Below are 27,314 nucleotides of genomic sequence, written 5' to 3'. Positions count from 1 at the left end.
TTCGCAATAACCAAGAATGTAAAACAGGTAACTATGTGTCTAATGCAGGGGTTCTCAAACTTCACTGCACTCCGACCCCCATCTGACAACTGAAATTACTACATGACCCCACGAGGGGGGACTGAAGCCTGAGCCCTCCTGAGCCCCACTGCTCTGGGTGTGGGGGAGGGGGGGAAGCCAAAACCCGAGTCCACCCATCCTGCATGGGGAGGACAAAATCTAAGCCCAAGGGCTTCAGCCCGACATGGGACCTGCAACCTGAGCCTGACTGCCCAGGGCTGAGGCCCTCAGACTTTGGCTTCAGCCTCAGGCAGTGGGGCTCGGGCTTCAGCTTTGGCCCCAGGCCCCAGCAAGTCTAAGCCAGTCCTGGTGACCCCATTAAAATGGGGTTGCACCCACTTTGGAGTCCTGACCCACAGTTTGAGAACCGCTGGTCTAATGTGAAATGCCACTCTGCCCACTGCTTTTTTTACCCTCTCTCTCCTACCTCAATGGGTTGTAATCAGCGACACTAACATGCCAGTTATATGCATCGTCCCACCGACTTTCCCCATTTCTGCTCCCCATGGAGAATTTCCAACTCCTCTTCCTTATTGCCCAGATTCCGCTGCCAAAAGCAGTGTTGCTTCCCTTCATGAGTGATATCTTGTAGGGCATCATACACCGCAGCACAGCATTCCTCTGAGTCCACCCTTGTGTTACTATAGGATGGGTTATCTGTAAGCCAGGGAGAGACTCCATCATGTGTCCCTTTCTTCCCTCCATTGCAAGGTGCTGGGGGAGAAAGAGAACGTGTCCCCAGGGCTAAGGCAGCATGGGATTGCTGGTGTTGCAGCATGCTCTCCAGGAACTCTCAGGCCTCTGCAGCATCAGAACAGAGTCTGGATTGGAGCAAGGGAAAGGCCTGTTTTCCACAGAATCCTTCCCTCAGGCCTGGAGCATTTAGAGCAGAAATCCTGTGGGAGTTAATGTTGCTCTAAAAAGAGCTGCCAAGGGGGGGTGCAGCTTTGTGACACCATGCAAACTGATCTATTTGTGGAGATGCATAAAGCCCCACACTGATTCTCTGACAGGATTTCCCCAAGCAGTTGGGGAAGGCAGGATCTTATTCCTTACCTCTCGTGACAGGACTGCATGAGAGTTTGTAGAAAGCCAGACAGCTTTCTAGAGGGTTCATTCAGAAATTCCCTATGGAACCTAGGGGCTGTGGTCTATGGCAGGAAGAAGCCAGGTGGTTGTTGGAGTGACTCTAGGAGGAATGCTATAGGATGACTCTCTGAGCACCTCTTCACTCTGCTTCTTTCCACCCTCACCTTTGGGGTAAGTCCATCACCACCTCCTCAGTGCATGTGGGCTGGAAACCAGATATGGCAGGAGAGAGGTTGCCCACTCAGCCCATGCAGAGGAGGATCCATTGAAGTTTACATCCTCTTGCTTGTCACAGCCCAGAGCAATGCATGACACCAGTCCTGGACTCTGTGACTATATTAGTTACAAACAGGTGAGCGCGGAAGAAGAGGACACATAATATGTCTACAAATAACTTTTTCTGGACTGCTGATGTGAGGGGAGAGAGGCCAGATTCCATCTGGCTCTTTAGGACTCCGAGGAAGCTCTGGGATCCGGAGGGAGGTCTCTGGAGCCTTGGGATGTGCAGGTTTGGAGACATGTGGCTCCTATCTAGTGCAAAGTAACCTGCTGTGCTCCCCCCCCCCACGAGCCATATTAACAAGCAACACTGCCTCTCTATTTCCTTGGTTACATGTATCATGACCTTTTTCTGGTGGCTAGTCCAGAAAAGAAGGACAAGAGCTCACTACTGCTACCACCTGAGGGATTTGCTGGGTTGAGATCAGCTGGTAGGAGCAGGCAATAGCACCAGAATCTGGGACTTCAAGCCCTTAGAGCAGGGGTTGGCAACTTATGGCACGTGTGCCAAAGACGGCACGCAAGCTGATTTTTAATGGCACGCTGGGGCCTGCCAGGACTCCAGTGTGCCATTAAAAATCCTGCTGGCACGGCAAGCCGCAGGGTTCGTGCTCCCGGGCTGGAGCAGCAGGGCTCCGGATGAATGGGGAGCCTCATAGTAAGGGGTCCAGGTCGGGGGGGGGAGGGTTGGATAAGGGGTTGGGGGCCAGTCAGGGGACATTGGAGCAGGGTGGGTTGGACTGGGGGGTGGGATCCTGGGGGGGATGGTTAGGGGTGGGGGGTCTCTGAAGGAGGCCAGTCAGGGAGGCAGGGGGCGTGCGATGGGGCATGGAAGTTCCCTGGCGTCTGTCAGGTGGGGCGGATAGGGGTCAGGGCAGTCACGGGACAGGAGTAAGGAGGGGTCGCGGCGGGGGGAGTTAGGGGTGAGCGGCTCTGGAGGCGTGGTCAGGGGAACAAGCGAGCAGTGGGGTTGGATTGAGTGGGAGTTCTGAGGGGCGCTGTCAGGAGGCAGGGTGTGGAGAGAGTGCTTGGGGCAGGCAGGGGTGTGGAAGGGGTTCGGGGGAGGGCAAGAGAGCAGAGGGGTTGTACGGGGTCAGCGAGTTCTGGCGCTCTGTCAGGCAGGGAGCAGTTGGATGGGGCATGGGAGTCCGGCGGGGGGGGTGTCTTCTGGGTGTGGGTGTGGATAAGGCGTCGGGGAAGTCAGGGGACAGGAGGGAGGGTCCTAGGGGGCAGTCAAGAGCAGGAGCTTAGATTAGGGATAGGGTCCTGGGCGACCAATTAGGGGCAGGCGTCCCAGGAGGGGTAGTAGGGGACAAGCAGCAGGGGGATTTGGAGGTGAGGGGCAGTCACCCAGCCCTCTGCCCTTGACCCCTGACCCCCACCACAGCCTCTGCCTGCCCCCATTGCACACTCCCAGATCTTGCCCTGAGCTCATACCTTCCTTATATGCACCCAGCCCTCTGTTGACTCCTTCACCTGCCCCAACTCCAGCCCCTGATTTGGCACCCCACACACCCAGCCCCCCACATTCCAGGCACCCCATACATCCCCACCCCCACCCTGAGCACCAAACAGGAGCTCCTGCATCCCCCCTCACATTCCCACCTGCACCCTTCACACCAAATGGGAGCTGCTCAGGTAAGTGCCCCACACTCAAACCTCCTGCCCCAACCCTGAGCCCCCTCCCTCATTCTAGCTCCTGGCCAGACTCTCCACCCCCAGCCCTGTGCTCAGTGCACTCCCACCCTCACCTCAGTGCAGAGAGAGGAAAAGAATGGGAGAAGGTAGGTACCCATTGTATGTGGGCAGGGCCGGGACCCCAGACCAGCAGCAGGGTGAGCAGGTCTGGCAGCCGGGATCCCGGCTGGCAGGAGCCAGCAGATGGAACCCCTGAGCAGCAGTGGGCTGAGCCGCTCAACCCATTGTTGGTCTGGGGTCCCGGCTGCTGGCCCCGCACAGCCCACTGCCAGTCTGGGGTCCCGGTTGCTGGCCCCGCACAGCCCGCTGCCAGTCTGGGGTTCTAGCTGCCGGTCTGGGGTCTGGCTGTCGGATCCTTCCCAGCGGGGGTCCTGGCTGCAGGCCCTGCTCAACCTGCTACCAGCCTAGCTGAACAGAACCCCAGACCAGCAGCAGGCTGGCAGCATAAGATCAACATTTTAACTTAATTTTAAATGAAGCTTCTTAAACATTTTGAAAACCTTGTTTATTTTACAACACAACACTAGTTTAGTTATGTAATATATAGACTTATAGAGAGAGACCTTCTAAAAAACATTAAAATGTATTACTGGCATGTGAAACCTTAAATGAGAGCGAATAAATGAAGACTTGGCACATCATTGCTGAAAGGTTGCCAACCCCTGCCCTAGAGTGACCTCTTACCCTTATAGACCTGCCCTTTCATCATACACAGCTCTTTTAACGTTTAGCATCATAGTAAAGAGACCCCTTTTCAACTCTTCACCACACAACAGACAAAGCCTGCAGCCTCTCTCATTAACTATTTATTTCTACTCTCCTGGCTCCCAAACTGCTTCTCCTCCCTACTGCCGCCAGCCACCTTCGAGTCCTCCCTCTTCTCTCCCCGGCTCTGCTCACTTGATTGCAGCAGCTCAGCAGATGGTCCACCTCTGCTTTTTCACTTCCATTCTTCTTCAGTTCTTTGGGGGCTGCATTTGCCATTGAGCAGCCTGACGGAAATACCTGAGCTGCTCAGCCCGCTGCCGGTCAGGGGTCCCGGCCGCCAGCCCCGCTTAGCCCGCTGACAGTGTAAGATTCCGTCTGCCGGCCCCTTGCCAGCCAGGGTCTCAGCCGCTGGCCCCGCTTAGCCTCCTGCCAGCCTGTGTGAACGGAACCCCAGATGGTCAGTGGGCTGAGTGAAGCTGGCGGCTGGGACCCCAAAACGGCAGCAGGCTGAGCTGCTCAGCCTGCTGCTAGTCTGGGGTTTTGTCCACCGGTTCCTGGCAGCTGGGATTCTGGTCGCTGGCCCTGCTCAGCCCACTACTGGCCTAGGGTTCTGTTCACCCAGGCTGGCAGGAGGCTGAGCGGGGCCAGTGGCCGGGACCCTGGCTGGCAGGAGCCAGCAGATAGAATCCCAGACCGGCAGCGGGCTGAGTGAACGGAACCCCAGGCCAGCCCCGGTCTCAGAGACAGCTGGGACATGCAGCCTGCCATTAAAAATCATCTTGCATGCCACCTTTGGCACATGTGCCGTAGGTTGAAGACCCCTGTTCTAGTGTATACAGTGTACACTGTGTATACAGTACTTTATGGTAATTTTCACTATACATGATTTTCATAAACATAGAGCTAAGGGTTAATTCCTCTTTTACCTGTAAAGGGTTAAGAAGCTCAGATAAACTGGGTGGCACCTGACCAAAAAGACCAATAAGGGGGAGAAGATACTTCCATAGCTCTGTGATTTGAGCATGGGCCTGTTGAACAGAGGCTTGAGAGCTCAGTCCTTGAGGGGGCCATTTGGGGCAAAACGCTGCCTGGGGATGGGTCGTGCTTTGAGGAGCAGGTTGGACTAGATGACCTCCTGAGGTCCCTTCCAACCCTAATACTCTATTCTACTTATAGTCAAGAGAAAAGTTTTTTGTCTGTCTCTCTCAGAGCCAGCCAGGAAACAGGGCAGGGAAATTACATCTCCTTAAGCATATCTGAACTAAGCATCTAGTATTGCAGTAGTAGTAAGTAATAGGAAAGAAATGCATTAGGTTATCTTTTGTTTTAGCTTGTGAATTTTCCCTGTGCTAAGAGGGAGGTTTATCCCTGTTTTTATAACTTTAAAGTTTTGCCTAGAGGGGAAATCCTCTCTGTTTCTGAGTCTTTTGTTATTAAAGCACTTACCATTCTGATTTTACACAGGTGATTCTTTTACTTTTTCTTTAATTAAAATTCTTCTTTTAAGAACCTGATTGATTTTTCATTGTTCTTAAGATCCAAGGATTTGGGTCTGTGTTCACCTTTACCAATTGATGAGGATATTATTCTCAAGCCTCCCCAGGAAAGGGGATGTAGGGACTTGGGGGCATATTTGGGGAAGATAGGGCTCCAAGTGCCCTCCCTGAATGTCTATTTAAATCATTTGGGGGTGGCAGCACTACTAAGGCAAGGAAGGAATTAACCTAAGCTGGTAAAAATAAGCATAGGGGGTCTTTCATGCAGGTCTCCACATCTGTACCCCATAGTTCAGAGTGGGGAAGGAACACTGACATGCACGGACCTTAGAATCTAACCCCCACTCCACTGTATTCATTTTTGAAAGTTTATAATAAGCGACGCTCCAGGGGGAGGGGAGGGGAGGGCGGATGGGCTGGCCTCTCCTTTTGCCTCTCAGTTAGGGCTCGTTCTATAATCAGCTTAGCTAGGCCCCAGGTTGTGCAGCCCAGGGGAAAGCACCCTGTTACAGGCCTGCTCTGCCCACTCTGACTGTTACTGGGCTGGGGTCCTTGCTCCCCATTTCAGACTCGGTTTCCAGAGGGGCTGAGGACACACAGGCCCCACTGCCTGCAACTGGAGTTTGCTCGTTCTGGTGACTCTGACATTCAGAGGCTGACAGGTGTGGTGAGGGGGCTGGAGATACCCCACTGCTGCGGAAAATGGAGCTGGACACTGGAGATGCCAGGTGATCACGACTACCCGATGCTCTCTTCATGCCCGAGGGGCTGGAGTCTCCTGCCAGAAATGCTCTTAGGAGTCCAGGTTCAAGGACATCTCTGGGGAACCCCTTCCTAGGAACAAAACCAGGGTGGTACGATGATGGAGACGTCTCTGTCCCAGAGCTGGGATCCAGGGATGGGGCAAGCTCCCAGCCAGGCTATGCATCGGGGATGCCATTTCTCCCCCAAGAGACCCACAGGCCCCAAGATGTAAATGGCTCTTATCTCCATAAGGGACTGGGGTCTTCCAGGTAAGCCTCTTTGAGAGCCGGCGTTGCTTGCTTTGCTGGGATGAGGTGACCTGTCCCTGCAGCTCCCCGCGGCTCAGCTACAGGATGCGCCCGTCTGGGAGGCTGTGCCAGATCCCAGGGCCTGGAAGACAGCTGGGAAGGAGGCTCCTATTCCTTTCACACCCATAGACCCCATAGAAGGGCCAAGGGGAGAATAAAGGGCAGGAGGTGAAGCTAGCCCTAAGCCTCTGTGCCATCCCCACCTCCTCAAAAGTGGAGCTTTCCGAGCTCGAGTGGGGTTGGGGCCGTGGCCCTGACACAAGGGCCTTTCTGCATCATATGGGGCAGGGAGAGCTCTGCCTGGGCGCAGGGGGAATGGGAGGGGGATAGACCAAGGAAAAGTGGGGAGGGGAATGGGTGTGAGGGAAAGAGCTTCTGCCCCAGATGAAGGAATTTGGGGGGCAGAGGGAAGGACCCTGCTCCACAAAGAGGGAAGCGAGTTTCTGTGAGTGGAAGGGGCTCCATTTCCCCTTCCACTAGCTCCCTGTAGGGGTCCCTTGTGCTCCTGCTCGGAGGGAGGCCACTCCGGCTGGACCAGACCAGAGTCTGCAGGGTAGCTGGGGACCTACAATAAGGCTGGGTGGTTGTGACAGGGTTGGGACTCGCCGCCACAGCACCTCCTGCTGGTTGCTCTGGGAATTAGCTCACTCCATGGGGAGTGCCCTCTGCTGACGGTGTCCCGTCCATCTCTTGTCCTCCATTGGCATCTGCACTCGTGTTGCTCCCCACTTGACAGTGTCCTTCAGGCCACTGACCCTCCAGCAGTGCCCACTAGTCCATCCTCACCCCCTTCCGGTGGGGTGAGGGGTTAGCAACAGTCCTTGCACCTGCCTCAGTGGCCAACCACAACCCCTGAAGTCTAGCCCCTTGTCTCAAGGGCCAGTTGCAATTTGTCTTGGTCACCGCATGGCCAGGTGCAGTACTGCTCATCACTGCTCTGTCCAAGGTGCTGGTCTCCTGCTCTGGAGACCCCATGAAAGTCTGGGACAGACTGCCCGCTGCTCTTCTGGGCAGCCTTTATATAGGGCCTAATATGGCTGGCTCTAATCTCGGCCCTGATTGACTGCCGCCCTGCGCAGCCATTCTGGCCTACTCTAGCCCCCTCTCACATGGGGGTGGGGCAGCCGCCTCACCACACAGCCTCCCCCTTAAGAATGCTCACAGGGGGGAAGGAAAGGGGTCCCTATCACCCCAGCTTCCCTCGCAGCTGGGCCCACAGGGCATCTCTTTCCTCTCGCAGTCCCTCCACAGTCTGAAGCAACCTACTTCCCACAAGGGGCACCATTTCTGGGTGGGGCCTCTCTGCCCCCTCCCAGTAAGGACACTCCCTCCTGTGGTGTCCCTGTCGCCTACAGGCGAAGCAGTTCAGAGTTCCCAGTCCCGGCCTCTCGTCCTTGGTGCCGGATCTCGTTTGGTCTGGGTGCCAATCTCTGCAGCAGCCAGAATAACTCCCTCTGCTGCTCAGCGAGCCGAGCCAGCCAATACAAGTCTCTTTTCTCCACCATTTTGTCTCAGTCTCTCAATGTGGCACAATCTGCCTAGTCCTCGCTCTTGCCTCTAGTATCGGGGCGGACTGCCTGTGCCTGCATTCTCCACCATGTGTGGCAGGGGTGGGGGGACTCACCACCGCAGCACCTCCCGCTGGTCGCTCTGGGAATTAGCTCAGTCCATGGAGAGTGCCCTCTGCTGGTGGTGTCCCATCTGTCTCTTGTCCTCCGTTGGCATCTGGACCTGCGTTGCTCCCCGCTTGACGGTGCCCTTCTTCAGGCCACTGCCCCTCCAGCAGTGCCCACTAGTCCAGCCTCACCCCCTTCCAGGGGGAATTAGCAACAGTCCTTGCACCTGCCTCAGTGGCTAACCAAAACCCCCAAAGTCTAGCCCCTTATCTGAAGGGCCAGTTGCAATTTGTCTCTGCCATCACATGGCCAGGTGCAGTACAAGAGAGAAGGGGGGGGGAGACCCAGGCCATCCCACTACTCTGGGTCCCAACGCAGGGACCCTCTAGCGGCAGCCTCCCTACCCTCCTCTCCCTTTGTTCAACTGTCCCTGGGCCACTTCCCTTTTGGCCCCTCATGCTACCAGGGGTTCCTTCAACCCAAAGCTCTTGGTAACTTTACTCTGTGTGAGGAGGTGTTAGGAAATAAATCAGGGGAGATACGGCCGTCCAACCGATAGATGGCTGGCACAAACAGGATAACACAAGAGTGCTTTCACTTAAAGCTAAACTTTACTAGTTTCAAGCACTTACACATGTCCGCAACAAGTTAGTAAAACACCCCCAACCCTTGATAATTACCAAAGCTGAGAGCGGCTTTCGAGTGATACAGCGACAGCCCGTCTGCCACTGGGGAACAGAAGATGCATCCAGAGGGAGAGGCCAGTCCTGAAGAGTCCCCAAACAAGTCCCCTTATTTATACATTAGTAATAGAATGATATGTCCCTTAAAGAAACCTTGTTAAGTAAGCAGTTTCGAGCAAGAGGTTCCTTCTGATTATCGATTAACCAGGTGTGGGTTTTTTCAGAACTTGCAGCCTTAAGACCTCAACAGAATTCCTGGGCACATCCTACTCTTTTAAAGCGCAGGCATCAGCAACTTCAACCCAATTCTTATCAGGACGGACATGGGGTCAAGCCGCCCCTTCTGTGGCACCCTAAATCCTCCTCCTCTCCTACCTTGGCCAAGCTGCGACTTGCTTTTAACAGCTTGCTGACTAAGCTGTCTTTAACAATAAGCCATAGTGGTTTCAGGCACTTTACTGGTTTGTCAAAGTCTCCTCATACACTCTCACCCTCTAGGCCCTTTCTATCAGGGTCCGCAGTCTGGCAGTTATTGGGTCAGAGCCCTATTATGCTCCCCCTGAGCCTGTCCAGCGCTGCTCTGCCCAATGTGCTGGTCTTCTGCTCTGGAGACAGACCTTCCCCCATGAAGGTCTGGGACAGACTGCCTGCTGCTCGCCTGGGCAGCCTTTATATAGGGCCGAGCCTAGCCCTGATTGGCTGGCTCTAATCTCGTCCCTGATTGGCTCTCAATAGCCCCTTCGCTGATTGACTGCTGGCCTGTGCAGCCACTCTGACCTACTCAAGCCTCCTCTTGCCTCGGGGTGGGGCAGCTGCCCCACGACAGGCATCAACTGTTGCTGCCAGGCTGCGGCCTGGGCTACATGGCCAGCTCCAGGCACCAGCGGAGCAAGCACGTGCCTAGGGCGGCACATGCTAAGGGACAGCATTCCGTCCATTCGTGGGGCAGCGGCAGTCCGACCATTTTGTTTTTTCTTTTTTCTGTTGCGGCAGTTCGGACAGCAGCAGTCCGAGCGTATTTTTTTTTTGTTTGTTTGTTTGTGGCGGTAAAAATGGTAGAGCCGGCCCTGATTGGGCTGTTCATATAAAAGCTCTATCCATCCATCCCAATCTAGTATTCATGTACTCGAATAGCAACACCACTGCCTACTTTGGCAGTGCACAACCTTGCAATAACAGTGTTATCCTGCAATCTGATAAGCATAAGACAGATGCGTTCTCCTGAAAAGCAAAGGCTCAGCATGCTTTTAAACAAATGATGAGATCTATTTCATTTGCTACTGTCGCCCTGGTAGGCACAGCTAGGCTACAATCTTCCAAGAATCAGAGGTGTGTCAGAAGCTCAAGCAATAATGCTGAATCACCAAAAGAAGATTCCCAAAGCTCATATATTTAGAAGATCTGGTATGGCTGATGATGCAGGATTTTCCCTTTTTTGATTCTTATAATGCCATAGAAAGAGACTCATTACAGTGCTAATTATTATTTCCACTGAAATAACAGATTTAAGATTCATCCCATCGCATGGACAGCTGATGCTTTCCGAATAAGTCGCTCAGTCAATGGTGAATCTGGTATCAACCCATCACGTTCTGCCAGAAGGCATCTGAAGGAGGTAAGAGATGGGGGAAGTGAAAAAAGAGGCCATAAATACAGTGCTCAAAACTATAGCAAACAGGCTTTTCTGTTTCCTGATTTAGTAGTCATGTGTCGTCTGAAAATAAAAAGCTTGCTGCAGCAAAAAGACTGGTAGATGCTCACGCTTCAGTCCCTGGCATTTAAAAGAGCTGAAAATGAAAATCAGTGTAGAAAACAGCACAGCTAAGTATTTAAATGCCCACATTGTGTGCTTTGACCACAAATATCACAATGCAGGACATGGACTAATAAGAGAGTGATGTTCCCTTTCCCATTTCTAACCCTCAACTAATGTTCCCTATTTTCACAGCCACACGGCTCTGAAAAATCACACAGCGAATGAACTTTGTGAGAAAATAATCTTGCTCTCCTCCCTTCAAGATCCTAAAAGCTCCCTTGTTCCAGCTAACCCTCTACCACTAACAATCCACTTCTGTTCTGATATCTCACCTCATAATTCTTAACCATAAACATTTTAAATAAGATGTCTCATACACATAGACTACCTGCTCACATTACTTTTAATGTTCCTTCCCCAGTTATCTGTATTTTGTCTAATTGTGATTGTAAAGTTTTCTGACAGGGAGATATAATAGGAAAATGAATAAAATGAGGAAGGATCTCTTCATATCTGGGAGGCTGGAATGATTTTCATTACTTAGAAGCTAGAGGTCTGATTCTCCACTCATTTACACTTATGTTAATCCGGACTAATTCCAGTGAAGTCAGTGGACCTACTCTAGTGTAAGAGTCTAGTCTTACTCTAGCTACTTAGTCAAGCTACTCCAGTCTTAAAGCTTCAATTCCTTCAACTGTCCTACACAGGTAGACTCCTCCAATAACTTGAATGGGTTTCAGTATGGGCACATGAGTCTGCTCGCCTGCTCATGTGAGCAGCTCTTGTGATTTCTACTAACACAAGACTGACACAATGGATAGCTGAAATATGGCACTAGAATAAGTTAGATCCCAAATAAACTGCACGTGGCATCATTATAGTATTCAGCTACTCATATACGTTTTATTTTATAATCTATTAAGTATATTGTTCCATATGTAAATACAATGGTGCCATACTGGAAGAGAAAGTCTTTTATAGCTAAACTTGTAGACTGCTAATAAATTGGTCAAATCAACCAGCCAAGTTTGTGTAGCTGAACAAACTAAATATTTGATAATTGCTGTAAATTGTGACCTAAGATTAAATCTAAAACTATGCAGCTTTATATGTACTTACTTGCATATCATTTTACTTGTAATTTACAATGTTTAAAAACAATTGTAATTTGTGCTTTCATAAATTGTATTTCTATTTAAATACATATCATGGAATCCAGAAATTCTGATTTTTAGCAAGTGGTACTTACCTAGCCAGTTTTTCATAGACTTTTGATTTACAATTTAAAGCAGCATGAATCAATAGCTGGCTGAAAACATCTCTCTGAAAATATGAGTCACAAATGAAATAAGTTAATATTTGGTAATAAATGCTGCAAATGACAATTGGTTAGATTCTGATTGGTTAAAACTATCGAGGAGAGGATTTCTTCTACAAACAGTATTAAGCAGCTGAGACATAGTACTTCTTATTTGTACATTGGAATGTTAGTGGAAACATGAAAGCCTAACAGATGCTATGCAAAGACAAACAAGCCTTACTCAAATGCAATTTAATAAAATAACATTCAAGCCCCTTTACCTGAGCATTGCTGCCTCCTATCTGCAGGAGTTCGTAGCGAATTGGATAAAGTAATTCTACTGTCTTGTCATAATTTCCATTGTCAAACTCTACCAAAGCCTGGCAAAGTGGTAACCCCAATTTTGGAGCCAGACCCAGCTCATGGTCTTCACCAGGTGCTCTGCAGAACAGGAAAGGCGTTAACTGCCAGTGAGCAGAAGATCAGACTGTAGCACTTGTACTCCTTTTAGTGCTGTTCTGTCACCTCCTGTTGGAGCAACTTAGTTCCATTGAGTTCAAGGAATAGTGATACATGGAACAAGACACTTCACATGTTAGGTACATTTTGCTAAACAAATCCTTATTTGCTGTACCTTTAAAAAATCCTGAAATCTCGCAATATTTTCATTAGACAAGTGAAGACATCCATTCCATAGTAATGTTACCCCATTTGACCTGAGAAGTTAGCCAATCACTGGAGCCTTGCAGGTTGTTTCCATTAGGAGGAGATACTGATGATAAAGTCAGATATTTCTTTAAGGGAAACCTGTTTATTAACAAGAATGTACAGAAAGCCCTGTTTCCTCAAACACAGTAGGAAACAAACATACAACAGGAGGCACTGCTCAATATTCCAAGCCTCTTTTTTCAGCCAACACTCTACTCAATAGCTCTCTCAAATGTCAGGGTCATACTACAAGCAATGCTTTGGATGTCTTTGGATTTGTGTTGCCTTCTCTGTCTGCCTGTCTCTTTCTCTCTCTCTCACACACAGGCATGCAGACAGAGAGCCCTCTCCATCAAAACAAAAGTGTGATACCCACCAGATACACTATTATATGGATTTGTTTGTCTGTTGCTGTTTTTTCTTTGACTTTCAGCCTCAAAATGTATAGGGTAGAAAAATAAAAATAATGAAAATAAAGGGCTGGAGGATTAGAATTATGTGGTTATTCTTTAAACAAATAATTTCTAATATAGGTAATGTAATTTTTATATTCTTGATGTGAGTAAGCAGTCCTATTACCCACATATTGGCTTAGTAAACATGAGGTTTAATTTTATATTTAGTTTTTCAAATATTCATATTCATATCAATTCCTGTTTTCTAAAGTAATTTTACTATATTTACATTTTATAATGCTTCAAACAACTATTATAATGCAGAGCAGTTACAACAATGTTACAATAAAAATGTAAAAGTAGGTGTGGACAAGCAGGTGGAAGCACTGTGCAGTATAAATTCATTAAATATTCCACAAAGTTTCCGTCTATCAGTGTTGAAATTCTATAGCACACATAGTATGTATCTAGAAGGAAAAAAAGGCTGTCACCATCTGATGGTAGCAAGCAAACCAGAGATTACTGTTTGGTAGCTTTACATTTCTCACATTTTCTTCTTGATCTCTCAAAGCCTAAGTGGATCATTTGCACATGCACCAGTGCTGTTCTGCTCTTTTGTGCAAAACAATACCCATCACACCTGATATTAAGATTCCATTTATAAATAGTTTCTCAAAATTGTTAGTTGGTTAATAGGTGTCAGGCTCTTAGAAGATTGTTAGAGAGAGTCCAACAGATCAACATATTGCTTGTAACCATGGCTAGCAATCATGTAGCACAATGATTCTCAACCAGGGGTCCAAGGCCCCCCAGGGGGCCGCGAGTAGGTTTCAGGGGGTCCACCAAGCAGGGCCAGAATTAGACTTACTGGGACCCAGAGCAGAAAGCCAAAGCCCCACTGCATGAGGCTGAAGCCCAGGGCTCAGAGCCCTGCCACCCAGGGCTGAAGCTGAAGCCGAAGCCTGAGCAATGTAGCTTTGTGGGGGCCCCGTGGCATGGGGTCCCAGGCAACTGCCCTGCTTGCTATCCCCTAACGCTGGCCCTGGCTTTTGTATGCAGAAAAGCAGTTGTTGTGGCACTGGTGAGCTGTGGAGTTTTTACTGCATGTTGGTGGGGGGCCTCAGAAAGAAAATGGTTGAGAACTCCAATCAAGCACCCTTCCGTTGTACTCATAACTATCTTTAACACATCCTGCTTGTGTCTAACATCTTTCAATCATATATTATACCTTTACACACCATTTATAAATGGAAGCTTAAGATAAAGCATTACTACAGTAACCTTGCTGCCCTATTTTGTTTGGTTTTAAATGCCCCTGCTGTCATCTTTCTAATGCTATGTATACACTATTTTAATGAAGATTTGTTTTAGCAGAATATGATGATCATTAGTCTTCTGAAAACTGAAAGACAAACGACAGGCCCTTTCTTTTGCAAGTGAAAAAAGTTGTCATTGTAGGTAGCTGGCTCTTTCCCAACTTGTCTATTTCAGCATGTTCTGTGGCACCTTTATGCCACAAACGTCTTACATATAGCCCTTACGGGTCAGAAAGAGAAAGCAATGACTGACTCAGACTGTACTCTAAAGAAAGAAGGAAAATCAGTTTCACCCACAGAAAAGCTGAGTACATAAAACAAGAGCAGGAAAAATGTAAGACTGGAATGCCATTCTTATACCGCCTTTCATGACGGTCAATATAAAAAGAAGAGCAAGAAATTTATATTTTGGACATAAACAAGGATGTGACAAACATTCTATTTTGCTAAAATACTAAAATATTCAAATTTGTATAGCTGAACCAAGTTGTTCCAAAATTATTTTCACAGTGCTTTTAGCTCAATTTCATGTTAAAATGATAATTCATTGTATGCTTATAGACATTTTATAGATATCTTGTAAACAACATTGATTAAAATTGGTGCATCACGGCAAAAGGGGCCTTTACAGGTAATTGGCTTATTTTGTGAAGTTTTCTTAATGCTGTAGAAGAAAAATTCCACTGTTCTGATACGAAGAGTCACATCTCTAAAGTACACCCACTATAAGGGAAAAAAGTGTCTATAGGTTAAGGTGCCACAAGCACTCAAAACTCACGGTACGTACAACACTCAGACAATGATGCTGCTATCTGACAAAATTAAATACCCAATCGAGACAATAAATGCCCACTTTAGATACATTAAAATCAAAAGTAATAAGGTTTGCTAACCTTAACTTCAGAAACACTACCCTGCTGAAACCAGAATTCTGGTTAGGACATCCTACATCAGAGAAAAATAAATTATGGTACTTAGCAAACTGCAAGAAATTAATTATTATACTAATATGCCTTGTGATGAAAAAAATATTTATTCAGAACAACATTTTAATTCACTTGCTTACTTGGCAAGTTCCTGAAGAGTTGTTAAGAGCTCATTGGTGGTTTTGTGGTCTTTGACCCCGAGCAAAGACATGAGAATGTGGACATCATTGAAAAGCCAAACATGATCTTTGGTGTGCTTCTTTGCAAGAGGGATAACTTTGTTCCATCTGTCTCCCACCTTTACACCTAGGAGTAACATACATGATTTCAAATAAAAACTCCACATGCAAAACCATGTATCTTGGCATATACTCCCAGTTTAATTTAGCATCATAAGATTTGATTACTAGTTTAAGACACCACCTCTGGACCTGTGTCAAACCTCTTTATTGATCATCTCCAAATATACCATCTGTAACTGATATCCTGGATCCCATTAGATAGGGATCAGGCCTAATAATAGGATAAATCAGAGGCAAATTATGGGTTTGTAGGGCCCTGGGCTGAACCAAGTGGGGGCCCCTCCCCACTCCTTCTGCCTGCAGTCCCCCTGCTCCCACCCACAGTGCTCCTGTAGGGAGCTGGGTCAGGACGTGGGGGCTTCCCCCGCCCACCTGGTGCAGCTACTGGGGAGCAGGGTCAGGGCACAGAGGCTTGTCCGGCTTCACCTGCCTGGCACTCCGGCCAGGAGCAGGGTCGGGATGCAGGGGCTTCCCCCTGCTCCCTAGCAGGAGTGCCAGGCAGGTGGGGGGAGCAGGGCAAGCCCCACGCCCCAACTTCGCTCCCCAGCAGTAGTGTCGGGCAGGCAGAGTGGGTCAGGGCAGTGCCCATTTTTCCAGGGGCCTCACAATTTGCCAGGGCCCTTGGGCACAGGCCCCGTTGGCCCAGTGGCTAATCCACCACTGGGATAAATGATGTCCTCCTGAACACAGATGAGGGAAGAAAATGCCCAAAGTCATTATTCTGGATCTGGGTGGAGCATATATCACTAAAACATACTGCAGATGAGTGCACCATGACTAGCTGCAGCAGAGCTCTGTGAAAACTATTATTTACAGCTGTGATGATGTGGGGACAGTCTGTCTTATGAATTCTGGTTGATATTATGAAGTTGTATCATGAAATTGCTGTATCAAGGAAAACCTCTGTATGTGTACCCACCACAAGCAGGTAGAGTAGTGTTACATCTTCCCCAGACCCAGGACAATGGGAAATACTTAATGTTAACTGAGGTGCTTTGAGCAGGCAATAGATATGCCTAGGTAGTTTGCACAAGCTGGGAAATGATATTTCTTCTTGGGAATGGGGGAGATTGGAGCACTGGAAATTTGTCAAAAAGCAGACCAAAGAAAGCTAGGTGTTGGAAAGGTGGCATATAAAGAAGGGATGCTTGCTGTGAGACACACAGTATCAGGCGTTGTTGGGTAGTAGAAGAGGAAGGGCATGGAGCAACCAAGAACACAGAAGGCAAGCTGGGCTGAAAGACTCCATGAGGAGCAGCAACCCAGAAGCCTGATGGGGCAGGGAAGGGAAAGTAAGGTTTACTATGAGCAGATCTGTGTATTTCTCATGCTATTAAACAAAGACTCTTAATGTGTTAATAACCTATACAAAGGTCTGTATGTGTTACATGCTTTACAACCACCACAGGCTCCAACTCAGAGAGTTAAACTGTAAGCCAGAGGGCTCTTATCTTTGGTGGGATTCTGGGACTGGGTGTGTGTAGGTTGCTGGGATACTGGGGGGAAGAGAGGGTCAGCACTGGACCTGGGGACTAAGGCATAGGGTTACCATATGTCTGGGTTATTCTGGACATTGCCTCTATTTTGAGACTCCATCCTCTGTCCAGGCAGATTTTTCAAACAACACGAAATGTCTGGGATTTTTGCAGAGCAGATATTGCAGCTCAGAAAGTGCCCTGACTAGTCCGTTTCCAGATTGGTCCCTCCCCTGTATCCGCAGCTGACTAGACCGTTCCCCTGCAGCCACAGCTTCTGCATTTTGCCCACCCAGGCCCCTGTTCCCAGCCCTGGGGAGGGGATCCTGCAGGAAAGTGCTGCCTGATCAGAGAATCACAGAATATCAGGGTTGGAAGGGACCTCAGGAGGTCATCTAGTCCAACCCCCTGCTCAAAGCAGGACCAATTCCCAACTAAATCATCCTAGCCAGGGCTTGTCAAGTCTGACCTTAAAACCTCTAAGGAAGGGATTCTAACCACCTCTCTAGGTAACCCATTCCAGTGCTTCACCACTCTCCTAGTGAAAAAGTTTTTTCCTATATCCAATCTAAACCTCCCCACTGCAATTTGAGACCATTGCTCCTTGTTCTGTATCTGCTACCACTGAGAACAGTCTAGACTCATCCTCTTTGGACCCCCTCTCAGGTAGTTGAAGCAGCTATCAAATCCATCCTCATTCTCTCTCTGCAGACTAAACAATCCCAGTTCCCTCAGACCTCATCCTCATAAGAAAGTCATGTGCTCCAGCTCCCTATCAATTTTGTTGCTCTTCACTGGACTCTTCCCAATTTTCCACATCCTTCTTTAGTGTGGGGCCCAAAACTGGACACAGTACTACAGATGAGCGCTACACCAATGTCGAATAGAGGGAATGATCACATCCCTCAATCTGCTTGCAATGCCCCTACTTATACAGCCAAAATGCCGTCAACCTTCTTGGAAAACAAGGCACATGTCAACTCATATCCAGCTTCTCGTCCACTGTACCCCTAGGTCTTTTCTGCAAACTGCTGCCTAGCTATTTCGGTTCCTAGTCTGTAGCAGTGCATAGGATTCTTCCATCCTAAGTGCGACTCTGCACTTGTGCTTGTTGAAACTCATCAGATTTCTTTGGCCATCCTCTACTTTCTCTAGGTCCCTCTGTATCCATCCCTACCTTCCAGCATATCTACCACTCTCCCAGTTTAATGTCATCTGCAAACTTGGATGGTTGTCAGTCACTGGGTCCTCGCTTGCCGCCATCACCATGACAGGGAGTGACACTGTCTCCCATTGCACCCAGGTACCCACTCCGCACTTTAACTGTATCTCCTTCCGGGTCCCCCCCCCAGCAGTATGCTCTTTTGGGGGACTTGAAATATGGTAACCCTACACTAAGCCAGGTGAGCTGATGAGCTCTATTTCCATGAAAGGATAACAGACTGAGAATCAGCACCAGGATATGTGCCAGACACACCAAGGGAGGAAACACTTCTGCAGCCTATTAAGACCCAGTGAAGCTTAAAAACACTCAGGAATCCAGAGGAATTCCCCTGACAGCCGTCTAGTGAGGGTATGTCTACACATACACAGGTCTACACATATACATGTCTACCCTTCACCCACGCTAGGTCCCAGAGCTCAGGCTTTAACCTGAACCCAATTGTCTACACAGCAATTTTCAGCCAGCCTTGGATTTTTTATCCCTGTGTAGATGTACCCTGAATGACCAAAAAGAGGTGCTTGATTGGATCTGTGACAACAACTTAGGAGGTGAGCAGTTTTTTCAGGAACTCTCACTTCATCTTTGCGTTAGAAAGTTAAAGAAAAGCTGGATGCCTGTTTACATAGTCCCATGGAACTGTTGAATGATTGGTACTATATTTACATTGACTCCCTATTTCATCAATATCAAGATTAAGAACTAAAAATTAATGTTGGCTTGATATTTAGTAAAAGAGAAGTTAATGGCTTTTTAATAGCTTATGGATTTGATCTTTAAACATTAGGTTGAAAAAATTAGATCTCCAGGGACAAGGGAAATGAAACTTCTCAAAAAAAAAAAGAAAAAGAAAAATGTGACCTCTATTAATTTGGTTGAATGGAATATTGTACTTGCAGGAAAATAATTACCTTTATTTCTCCCTAAAGTTTATGTTCATTAGTATATACTTAAAATTCACCTCTGAAAAACAGCATCTCTTTGAAGATCTCTTCTCTAGCATAACCCACTGCTCGGACTTGCTCTGTATATTTACCTAAATCTTCACCTGTTGCATTTTGGAGGATGAGCCCTTACCTTACTCTTTTAAGAAGAATGAGTAGACTGAAGCAGAAACTAACAGTTCTTTTACCTTCCAGCTGAAGGCGGTACAGCATGGAGCAGTTATCTAGCACAGCCAACATACTTCTGCTTGACAGGCATGCAGGAGCAATCTATAATCAGAAAGCATTCTTATGTGGCATTACCCATATTTAAGTGGAAGTTAACCTGAAAATAAACTTACTTTGACAGTACAAAATTAATTCTCTCCTCTTACTCTTCCAGATATAATCATTTTTTTAACAACCCAAATTGCCTCTTTCAAAAATACAGCAATCTACAAATAATATTTATATTATTTTATCTGTGGTGTTTTTCCATTTATAAAATCAAATATAGTATGTGTGAAAACTATCTTTTCTACAATCTCTGATCTCCCCCAAATGGACCATAAGTACCTCTATTACTTTGCAATAATCACCAGAGTAGAATGAGATATTTTTGTAAAGTTTCACACCAAAACAGGCACGAAGAGACCTGTTACACAGATTCCTGGTTAATTGCTGTGGATTATTTTAGAAAGATTCTTCCAAAAGTTCAGATAGCAAAAAATTTATATAAGTCACCTAGAAAGGAAAAGACATGACTAAGGAAGAAGCCTAACTAGTAATTAGATTAAAATCAGATCTCGTAGATTAATTACCAATCATGATAGCTTAGATTTACAGAAAAAAAACCTATTTTACATGATGTTAAACTTTTAAAAAGATTATCTTTTTTCCCCCTGTCCCACCAAGGCATCTACATAGCAACCATGGCAGCCTGACTAAAGATAACAGGATATGAAAGTGGTATCAATAAAATAATTGGAAAACACTAAAAAACCAGAAAATGGTATCACACCTTTATATATTGTACATCAAATACAAAATGAGGCCTATGCACACCATTTCATTTGAACAATGTCTTTTCACTACACCAGAAATGGTTTATACTCACATGATTGTCATAAATTGTCAAAGCAGCCTCATAGTCACCCTGTAAAACCAAAGGAGGATTGTGTCATGACATAGAGTGTCCGTAAGTAACTGCTAGAATTCAGTACTAGCAAATTTTTAAAAGAATATCAGTGATCCCATCAATGAATGTCCATGTGCAACATACCCAGATTAGATATGGGAGAGGTGAACAAGTGCACTACCTGATTATTATTTATTATGTGTGTTATAGAATCTAGGAATAGAGTACCTCAAGTCATATTACATAAAAAGCAATTATACATAAAAATAAAATAAACTGTAGAGTTTCATCCAAAACTTAATCAAAGAGCTCTGAATAAATTTAAAGGAAAATTCAACATGGATTAATACTAAATTTACCAGGCAAAATTATCATGGAAATTTCATTTCAGCGGATGTGCAAAACAAATGAAACATACAGTATATGTTGACACATGGGTATTGGGAGGGGAGCCGTAGGAAGAAAAGTAACTTGGAGGTTTCAAGAAAGTAAGGAAGGGGTTTGCTTTATCTTACCCTCTCCAGTTAGGGTGTAACACGAAGTTTTGTATTAATTAACTGAATGCTAAATTGGGACATTACACTCTTTGTCACTAACATGTATCTTCTCATCAACTCATACTGCTTTGCCACTTACATACTAGCATTTATTTCCCTGCTAATTTTTGCCCCCAACACGTTAAGTGCTAAGTACTATTAAATCCAAAGAAAATATATATTGCAGCCCAATAGGTTCAGGATAACATACACATATTTGTAAAGAGTTTAAATAGATCTTAAATATTTTTAAGACTGAGGGGAAATTAACAGCACAAAATCTCTCATTTCTTTAAGATAGTGGCCCTGTTGGTCTCTCTCATGCAATTTTTGCAAACTCCAGACTCTTACATTCTACGTGTAGGAAAAAATTGTACACCTCTACCCTGATATAACGCGACCCGATATAACATAAATTCGGATATAACGCGGTAAAGCAGTGCTCAGGGAGGGGTGGAGGGCACTGCGCACTCCAGTGGATCAAAGCAAGTTCAATATAACACGGTTTCACCTATAGATTTTTTCCTCTCTAACATATAACTTTTAAAAACACTTTAGTAAGATACCACACCACAAATTATACTGTAGTATTTCATAAAAACATCCAAATAGAAAGAAGGGAGGAAAGCAGACCATATCCTTTCTATCAGGTCTGCCTATTAATAATCATCCAACTGGAGCAGATAGTATATAGATATAGAAGTGTGCTCATACCTTTTCAATGAAATACAAAGCCCAGTGCCAGTAATTATGGCAAGCAAGCATGTCACAGTCCTGAGAAGAGAGAGAAAATATTTTACTTCCAATTTAAACTCTTGATTTAAACAGATCCAGGGCATCCAAATCTGAGGGCCTAATAAATCAGTAGATATTAGAGCCAAGAACCTTAATCTGTTGTTCCAGTCTGAAAACTGACAACAGCACAATCTTACTCAATAGACTTGCTCTTTGTGGATATGTAGAAAGATACAAATATGGAACCTCACAATTCAAGTTCTATAGAGCAACTTTTCAGAACAGACCTGCATATTGAATCAGACTCTGCCTTATTCAATGGCACCTTTATTGGAAAACCTCTACATACCCCAGACTAACTTCACGCCTGCCTTTCCAGCCACAGGCTGACAGCATAAGGTCAAATACTCCTCTCCATTACACCAATGGCAGATTAGCCATTGGGCCCATGGGGCCTGTGGCTCAAGGGCCCCTACCAACTTGGGGGGGGCCTGGAAATTATCCAGTTCCTGGCAGCAGAAGCCTGGAGCCCCAGCCGCCGGGCAGGCGGGGCGAGGGAAGTCCCTGCACCCCAACACCACTCCATGGTAGTGGCGCCAGGCGGGGAGAAGCCCCACCCACAGCACCCCCCGACCTCATCCCTGGCCAAAGCTGCAGGATAGGAGAAGCCCCACCAACCCCCCACAGATGCTGCGGGGCAGCAGGGGAAGCCCCAGCTGTGGCTCTGGCACTGGAAGAACTCTCACTCTCCACTGTGGCCCGGGGTGTGGCAAGAGGACAGAGCTTCTCCAGTCTTGGGGCCTCAGTGAGGGGCAGAGGGGAGAAAGAAGCAAAAGGGGTTGTGGCGCTGCAGTGGGGAGGTGAAATGAGGGGGGACCCTGGGTGGAACAAGGGCAGCCCCCACCCCCAGGGAAGGGGCAAAAAGGGGTGGGGCTGTGGGCACGGCCACAGGCAGAAGAGATGGGGAGGCACCCCCCACTTGCTCTGGCCCAGGGCTCCGAGAAACCTCAATCTGCCTCTGATTACGCTGGCAGAAATCCACAGAAGACAATAGGGTTGCACCAGTGTAACAAACAGAAATCTGAATCTGCAATATATTGGTGGCAACTCAGATAAGTACAATAATCACAGACTCTAAAACTACCTATTCCTGCCCAATGGAGAAGTTAAAATTAATCCTATCTCTAAAGGAACAGAGTGCTCATTTTAATGGTGACTACTTCAGTACAAACCTCTGAGATGTGAGAGAGTTTTCAGTATGTCAGCATTTTATGTTGTTTACATACGCCAGTGGTTTATCATAACTTGTTTAATATTAAACTACAACAAGGACTCTACAGACTCAAGTGGTTAAATGTTAGACATAAAAGTGACATTAGCAAGTTTGGCCTATATAGTAATCTGTTCCAAATGTCACACAAATAAGATCATTGGTCCCTTCCCTATGAATAAAATGTAGCTTCTTAGTGCTGCACAGGCTAACCTATAAGAAATGCCTAGGGGAGGGGTGTGGCTTAAGTGTACCCCTCAAAGGGATTTAGGCACCTGAATCCAGACCAGTGGAAGGTGCCTCCTTCAGCTTGGGAATCACAAGCATGAACCTTTTCCTGGAGTTAGTGCCTAAGTCCTTTCTTGCAAAAAGCTGTTCTACTTTGTACAAATAATTAAAGTCACTGGGCCAGAGAAACAGTCATTCTCACTCTATAGCCCAGTGGTTAGGGCACTCACCTGGGATATGGAAGACCTACATTCTAATGAGTAATTATTTATATAAAGTGGAACAGCTTCAACAGGAGAAACTGAGAGAGACCCACTCCAGAATATCCCATACCTCAGCAGTTAGGACCCATTCCTGGGAGCTGGCAGACCTGGGTCCAAATTCCAGGTAAAGTAGGGATTCCAACCAAGGTCTCCTAGATCCTGGGTGAAAGCTCTCACCACTGGGGTAAAGGCTCTAAGAAGGTGGCAGTACCTTCCCACACAGGCTGCATTTTATGAAGGCCCAATCCAGTAGGTATGCTCTGAGCAAGCCTGCTAAATTGGGCCCTGCAGGTGAGATAGGTAGGGTAACCCTAGTCTGAGGATCCTGCTGGCACTTAGGTGTGAGCTAGATGCCCAGTCATCAGAACACAGTGAGCAGTGAATACGCCCAACAATAGAAATGTAGGTTCCTAGGGGACATTACTGCAGAAACTTAGGTACCATGGGACTTTAGGTATCTACAAGGTTAGGCAGCAGCTGAGAGAGCACTCAGGTGCTTTTGAAAATTTCACCCAAATTTTCTATTTATAGTTCATTACAATTTTGTTTGTTAGTTTTGGTGCCGTGTTTTTGTTTGTTTTGTTGTTGTTGTCATCCTCAAAGTTGATCAGCAAAGGGAAAAAAAAAAATCTCTCTCTGAAATTTGATATGCCTGAACCTTGAGGGAGTGCTCAGAAAGCTCTCCGTCAATAATACTAATCTTGATATTGAAGATTTCTAATTTTTAAAAACAAGCAGAAAACAACCCCAAACCTCTTTAGGCCTTCTTGATACAGCTCTGCTCCTTGAGTATAGTGGAACTGTCAATTGCAGGGATAAAGCTCATTCCTACAGCAGACAGATCCTTCTTGGAGCTAACTCCTGTGGGTTGTAAGAACCACCACAAACTTCAGCACCTTCAGTTCCAAGTGCAAGGTGCATTTCTTTGATACCTTTCCTTCACTATTAAATACATTGCATGCAGCAGACAAAAATTAAAAATCTACACACAATTTTCTGCCTGAAGAGGAAGAAAGATGGAAGGAAAAGACCCACATGACAGAAGCTGGTTATGTTATTTAGTGCAGTAGTTCTCAATCTTTCAGACTACTGTACCCCTTTCAGGAGTCTGATTGGTCTTGCATACCCCCAAGTTTCATCTCATTTAAAATCCACTTGCTTACAAAATCAGGCATAAAAATATAAAAGCGTCACAGCACGCTATTACTGAAAAATTGCTTACTTTCTCATTTTTACCATATCATTATAAAAATCAATTGGAATATAAATATTGTACTTATATTTCAGTGTATAGGACATAGAGCACTTTAAACAAGTCATTGTATGAAATTTTAGTTTGTATTGACTTCACTAGTGCTTTTTATGTAGCCTGTTGTAAAACCAGGCAAACATCTAGATGAGTTGACGTATCCCCGGGAAGACCTCTGTGTACCCCCAAGGGTACACATACCCCTGGTTGAGAACCACTGATTTAGTGCATTACTGGACCATGGTCAGATGAATATGATATAAGAACATGAACAGAAAAGGGGACAAGCACCATCTTCCTTTCCTTTGCAGTCCATCTTTTAACATCCTCCCCTCCCCAAAAGCAAACAGAAGTTGAGATCTTTTACAATCTTGCTTTGATTGTGTCTCCCTGCAATTCATTCTATGTTCACGAACCTTTTCGTGAAGTAGTTTTGTCAAGTTCCTCAATTTATTCTTAAATTGCTGATCTTAGGCTTAGTAGAAAACTTATAAATTTCACTTTGTTGCCTGCATATCAGAGCAAAGGGCCCATAGCCACAGCAGATAAAAGCATTCTATGCACATATATATTGCTCATGATCCAAATCACAAGTGGCATGTAAAATGTTTTATCTACTGGCCACATCCCTTTGGGTACGCCAAGCCCCTGCTTGAGCCAGGGCTCAAGCCTAACAAACCTTGCACCTACACTGCAATTGCACTAACCAAGGGGTACCAGGACTCTGCAAGACTGGAGGATCCAAGCTTGAGTTAAGCCAGTAACCAGGGTCTGAGCACTATTGCATCACAGTGTAGAAACAGCCCTGCTTGACTCAGGTCCCAAGAGTCAGCCAGAAGTATCTCATAATTTCATGGGACAATTTCCTTAGCCCGCTCTATCCCAACAGTCTGCAATTCACTGTACTGAAAATGGAAGCCACCACTCCCTCTTTGCAAATGGCAACAGATCATGTCAGCATTAACTCATTCTCTTCGGATCACTGATCTATGAGCACACTATCAGAGTGCCTCTTGGGTTTGCAATGGAGAGCAAACTGATGAAGACTTTTGCAAAATGAGCTGCTTCCTGGTAATGTGTCTGGGTGGGTGGGGGGAGAGGAGGGTGGGAAGCAATGCTTTCCCCACAGTGCACCATGGTCCGAAGGCTAGAGTGGCCACATTTTGGGGTGGGGAGGGGCAGCTTTAGGGACTCTGGATATGGTTACTTTGACTCGGGTCTGCACACTACTGTGTGGAAGCCAGAGCCCTAGGGTTAAAATATAATGTAGATGCTCAAGCCCAGGGTTCCCTAGCATGGGTCACCTGACTAAAGCCCCACTAACCATGGGTTTACATTGCAGTGTAGACATACCCAAAATGTCTAACAACTCTGTTGTGCTCATGAATTGTGAAATATTTTTATATGTAAGATCACATGCTAGTTAAAGATGCCTACAGAACTTACCTCAATACTTCAAGGTAAAATATGAGAAACTAATAGAATTTTGGGTGAAATCTTAGATACACTGTAGTCAATGGAAAAACTTTTATTGACTTCAGTGGGGCCATTTGCTTTAAAAGTCTTTATTTAGGTCATTAAAACAGAAACTTTGGGGAATGAGTTTGGAATTGTTGGGGGGTTTTTTTGTTTTAATTTGTATCACTAATCTCAGCTATAAATACTGAGGGGAATTTTTGGATGACTAACACCTAAGGTAGATTTCTGAAATATGGAACTGTTGTTACATTTTCTGCCTGTTGCTTCCAAAATGGGATGAATGGAGATTCTATCTTGAAGCAGTAGCTTCCTATTATTTGTGAAAGTCTACAAATTTCATTAAGAAATAGATCTGACAAAAGTATGCTACATAAAGAGGAACCACTAGTATTTAAAGGAAGGAGGAAAAAACCACACAGTCAGTCACATCAAAGGAACTATTAAGGAAATTTACCTTCCAGTTGTTTTCAGTTTGCTTCATAAATGTCAATCCATTCTTCAAGTCTGCTTTCATTTCATTTATGTGTGCTATGGTATGGACAGACCATGCATCTGACTGGTTTATAGCTAAGGCCTGGTAGTGGGAAAAGAGAAAATAGCACGATGCATACTGGATAGATTACAAATAACTGTACATACTACTGCACAAATGGAAACTGAAGATTTTTTTCTCATACATGATGGGTATTAAGTATATCTCTGCTTATAACTTCAGTCATATCCTGGGAGACTGGTTTCAACAGAAAGAAGAAAAAAATGTTTGCTGGATGAGTTCACTTACTAGCATCTATTGAACAGATAACAGTTGCAAAGTAGTTTCAGAATGAAGGCCTGAACCAAGACCACCAAATTACACTTCATTTTACAACTTTTCTTATGCTTTGGGCTCAGAAGAGTCATATAGTATGGGCAAAGCCATGATTTATGCCCATCCCATAGCCTCCATATGGGAAGCATATGAGTTGATCACTTGTTGTAAAAGAAAATAATAATACGGTTCCTTGCAGTTAACCACTTTTCCTATAACAAGAACATGCTCTGCTAAGCTCTGAATATCAGACCGCTGCATCTTTACTATTCCAACAATTCTCCATTCATCTGTAAATCTCCCCCACATTGCCCGCAAATTTCATTTGCTGTTAATTTAATGTAAAATAAGAGATTTAAAAGTTCTATTATTTTCAGCAATCTGGCTCATATAAGCAGTTTGACAAAAACATAGGAAGATGCCAATAGATTCCATTTGTGCTATAATTCATGTAACTTTCCTATTTTACTGGAACCCTTGGTCATGTGGATATGTTGCCAGCTTTTCATTACCACTGCAAATGAGATCATACTTATAAAGAATGAATTACATATACCTAATTTACCAAGGCATTATGCAGAGTGCTCATTAGATTAACTTATTG

The 27,314-nt window shown here is 45.9% G+C and overlaps 2 protein-coding genes across 3 annotated transcripts in view; both read right to left on the bottom strand.

The window, feature by feature from the left end:
* The window catches only part of LOC116823213 (tetratricopeptide repeat protein 38-like), a 115,993-nt gene that overhangs the window by 74,957 nt on the left and 13,722 nt on the right, over window positions 1–27,314 (bottom strand). The gene's annotated exons all lie outside the window — the stretch shown is intronic.
* Window positions 10,051–27,314, bottom strand: part of LOC116823220 (tetratricopeptide repeat protein 38-like) — a 30,953-nt gene continuing 13,689 nt past the window's right edge. Inside the window, exons 7-14 of one of the 2 annotated variants that reach the window (XM_032777646.2) lie at window positions 26,357–26,476; window positions 21,393–21,452; window positions 20,122–20,160; window positions 19,214–19,295; window positions 15,223–15,388; window positions 12,019–12,178; window positions 11,687–11,760; window positions 10,051–10,287 (exon numbers count right to left, since the gene is read on the bottom strand). In XM_032777646.2, coding sequence (XP_032633537.1) covers window positions 10,194–10,287; window positions 11,687–11,760; window positions 12,019–12,178; window positions 15,223–15,388; window positions 19,214–19,295; window positions 20,122–20,160; window positions 21,393–21,452; window positions 26,357–26,476 — 795 coding nt within the window. In that variant the 3' untranslated portion in view covers window positions 10,051–10,193. Of the gene's footprint in view, window positions 10,288–11,686; window positions 11,761–12,018; window positions 12,179–13,095; window positions 14,880–15,222; window positions 15,389–19,213; window positions 19,296–20,121; window positions 20,161–21,392; window positions 21,453–26,356; window positions 26,477–27,314 lie in introns of those variants that run through there. The other variant, XM_032777656.2, reaches the window with a different exon arrangement.

This window comes from Chelonoidis abingdonii, chromosome 1, assembly GCF_003597395.2.
Source record: "Chelonoidis abingdonii isolate Lonesome George chromosome 1, CheloAbing_2.0, whole genome shotgun sequence".
NCBI classification, from domain to species: Eukaryota; Metazoa; Chordata; order Testudines; family Testudinidae; genus Chelonoidis; species Chelonoidis abingdonii.
Note: the sequence above shows the minus strand (reverse complement) of the source record. Positions and strands in the feature narration are given on the sequence as shown.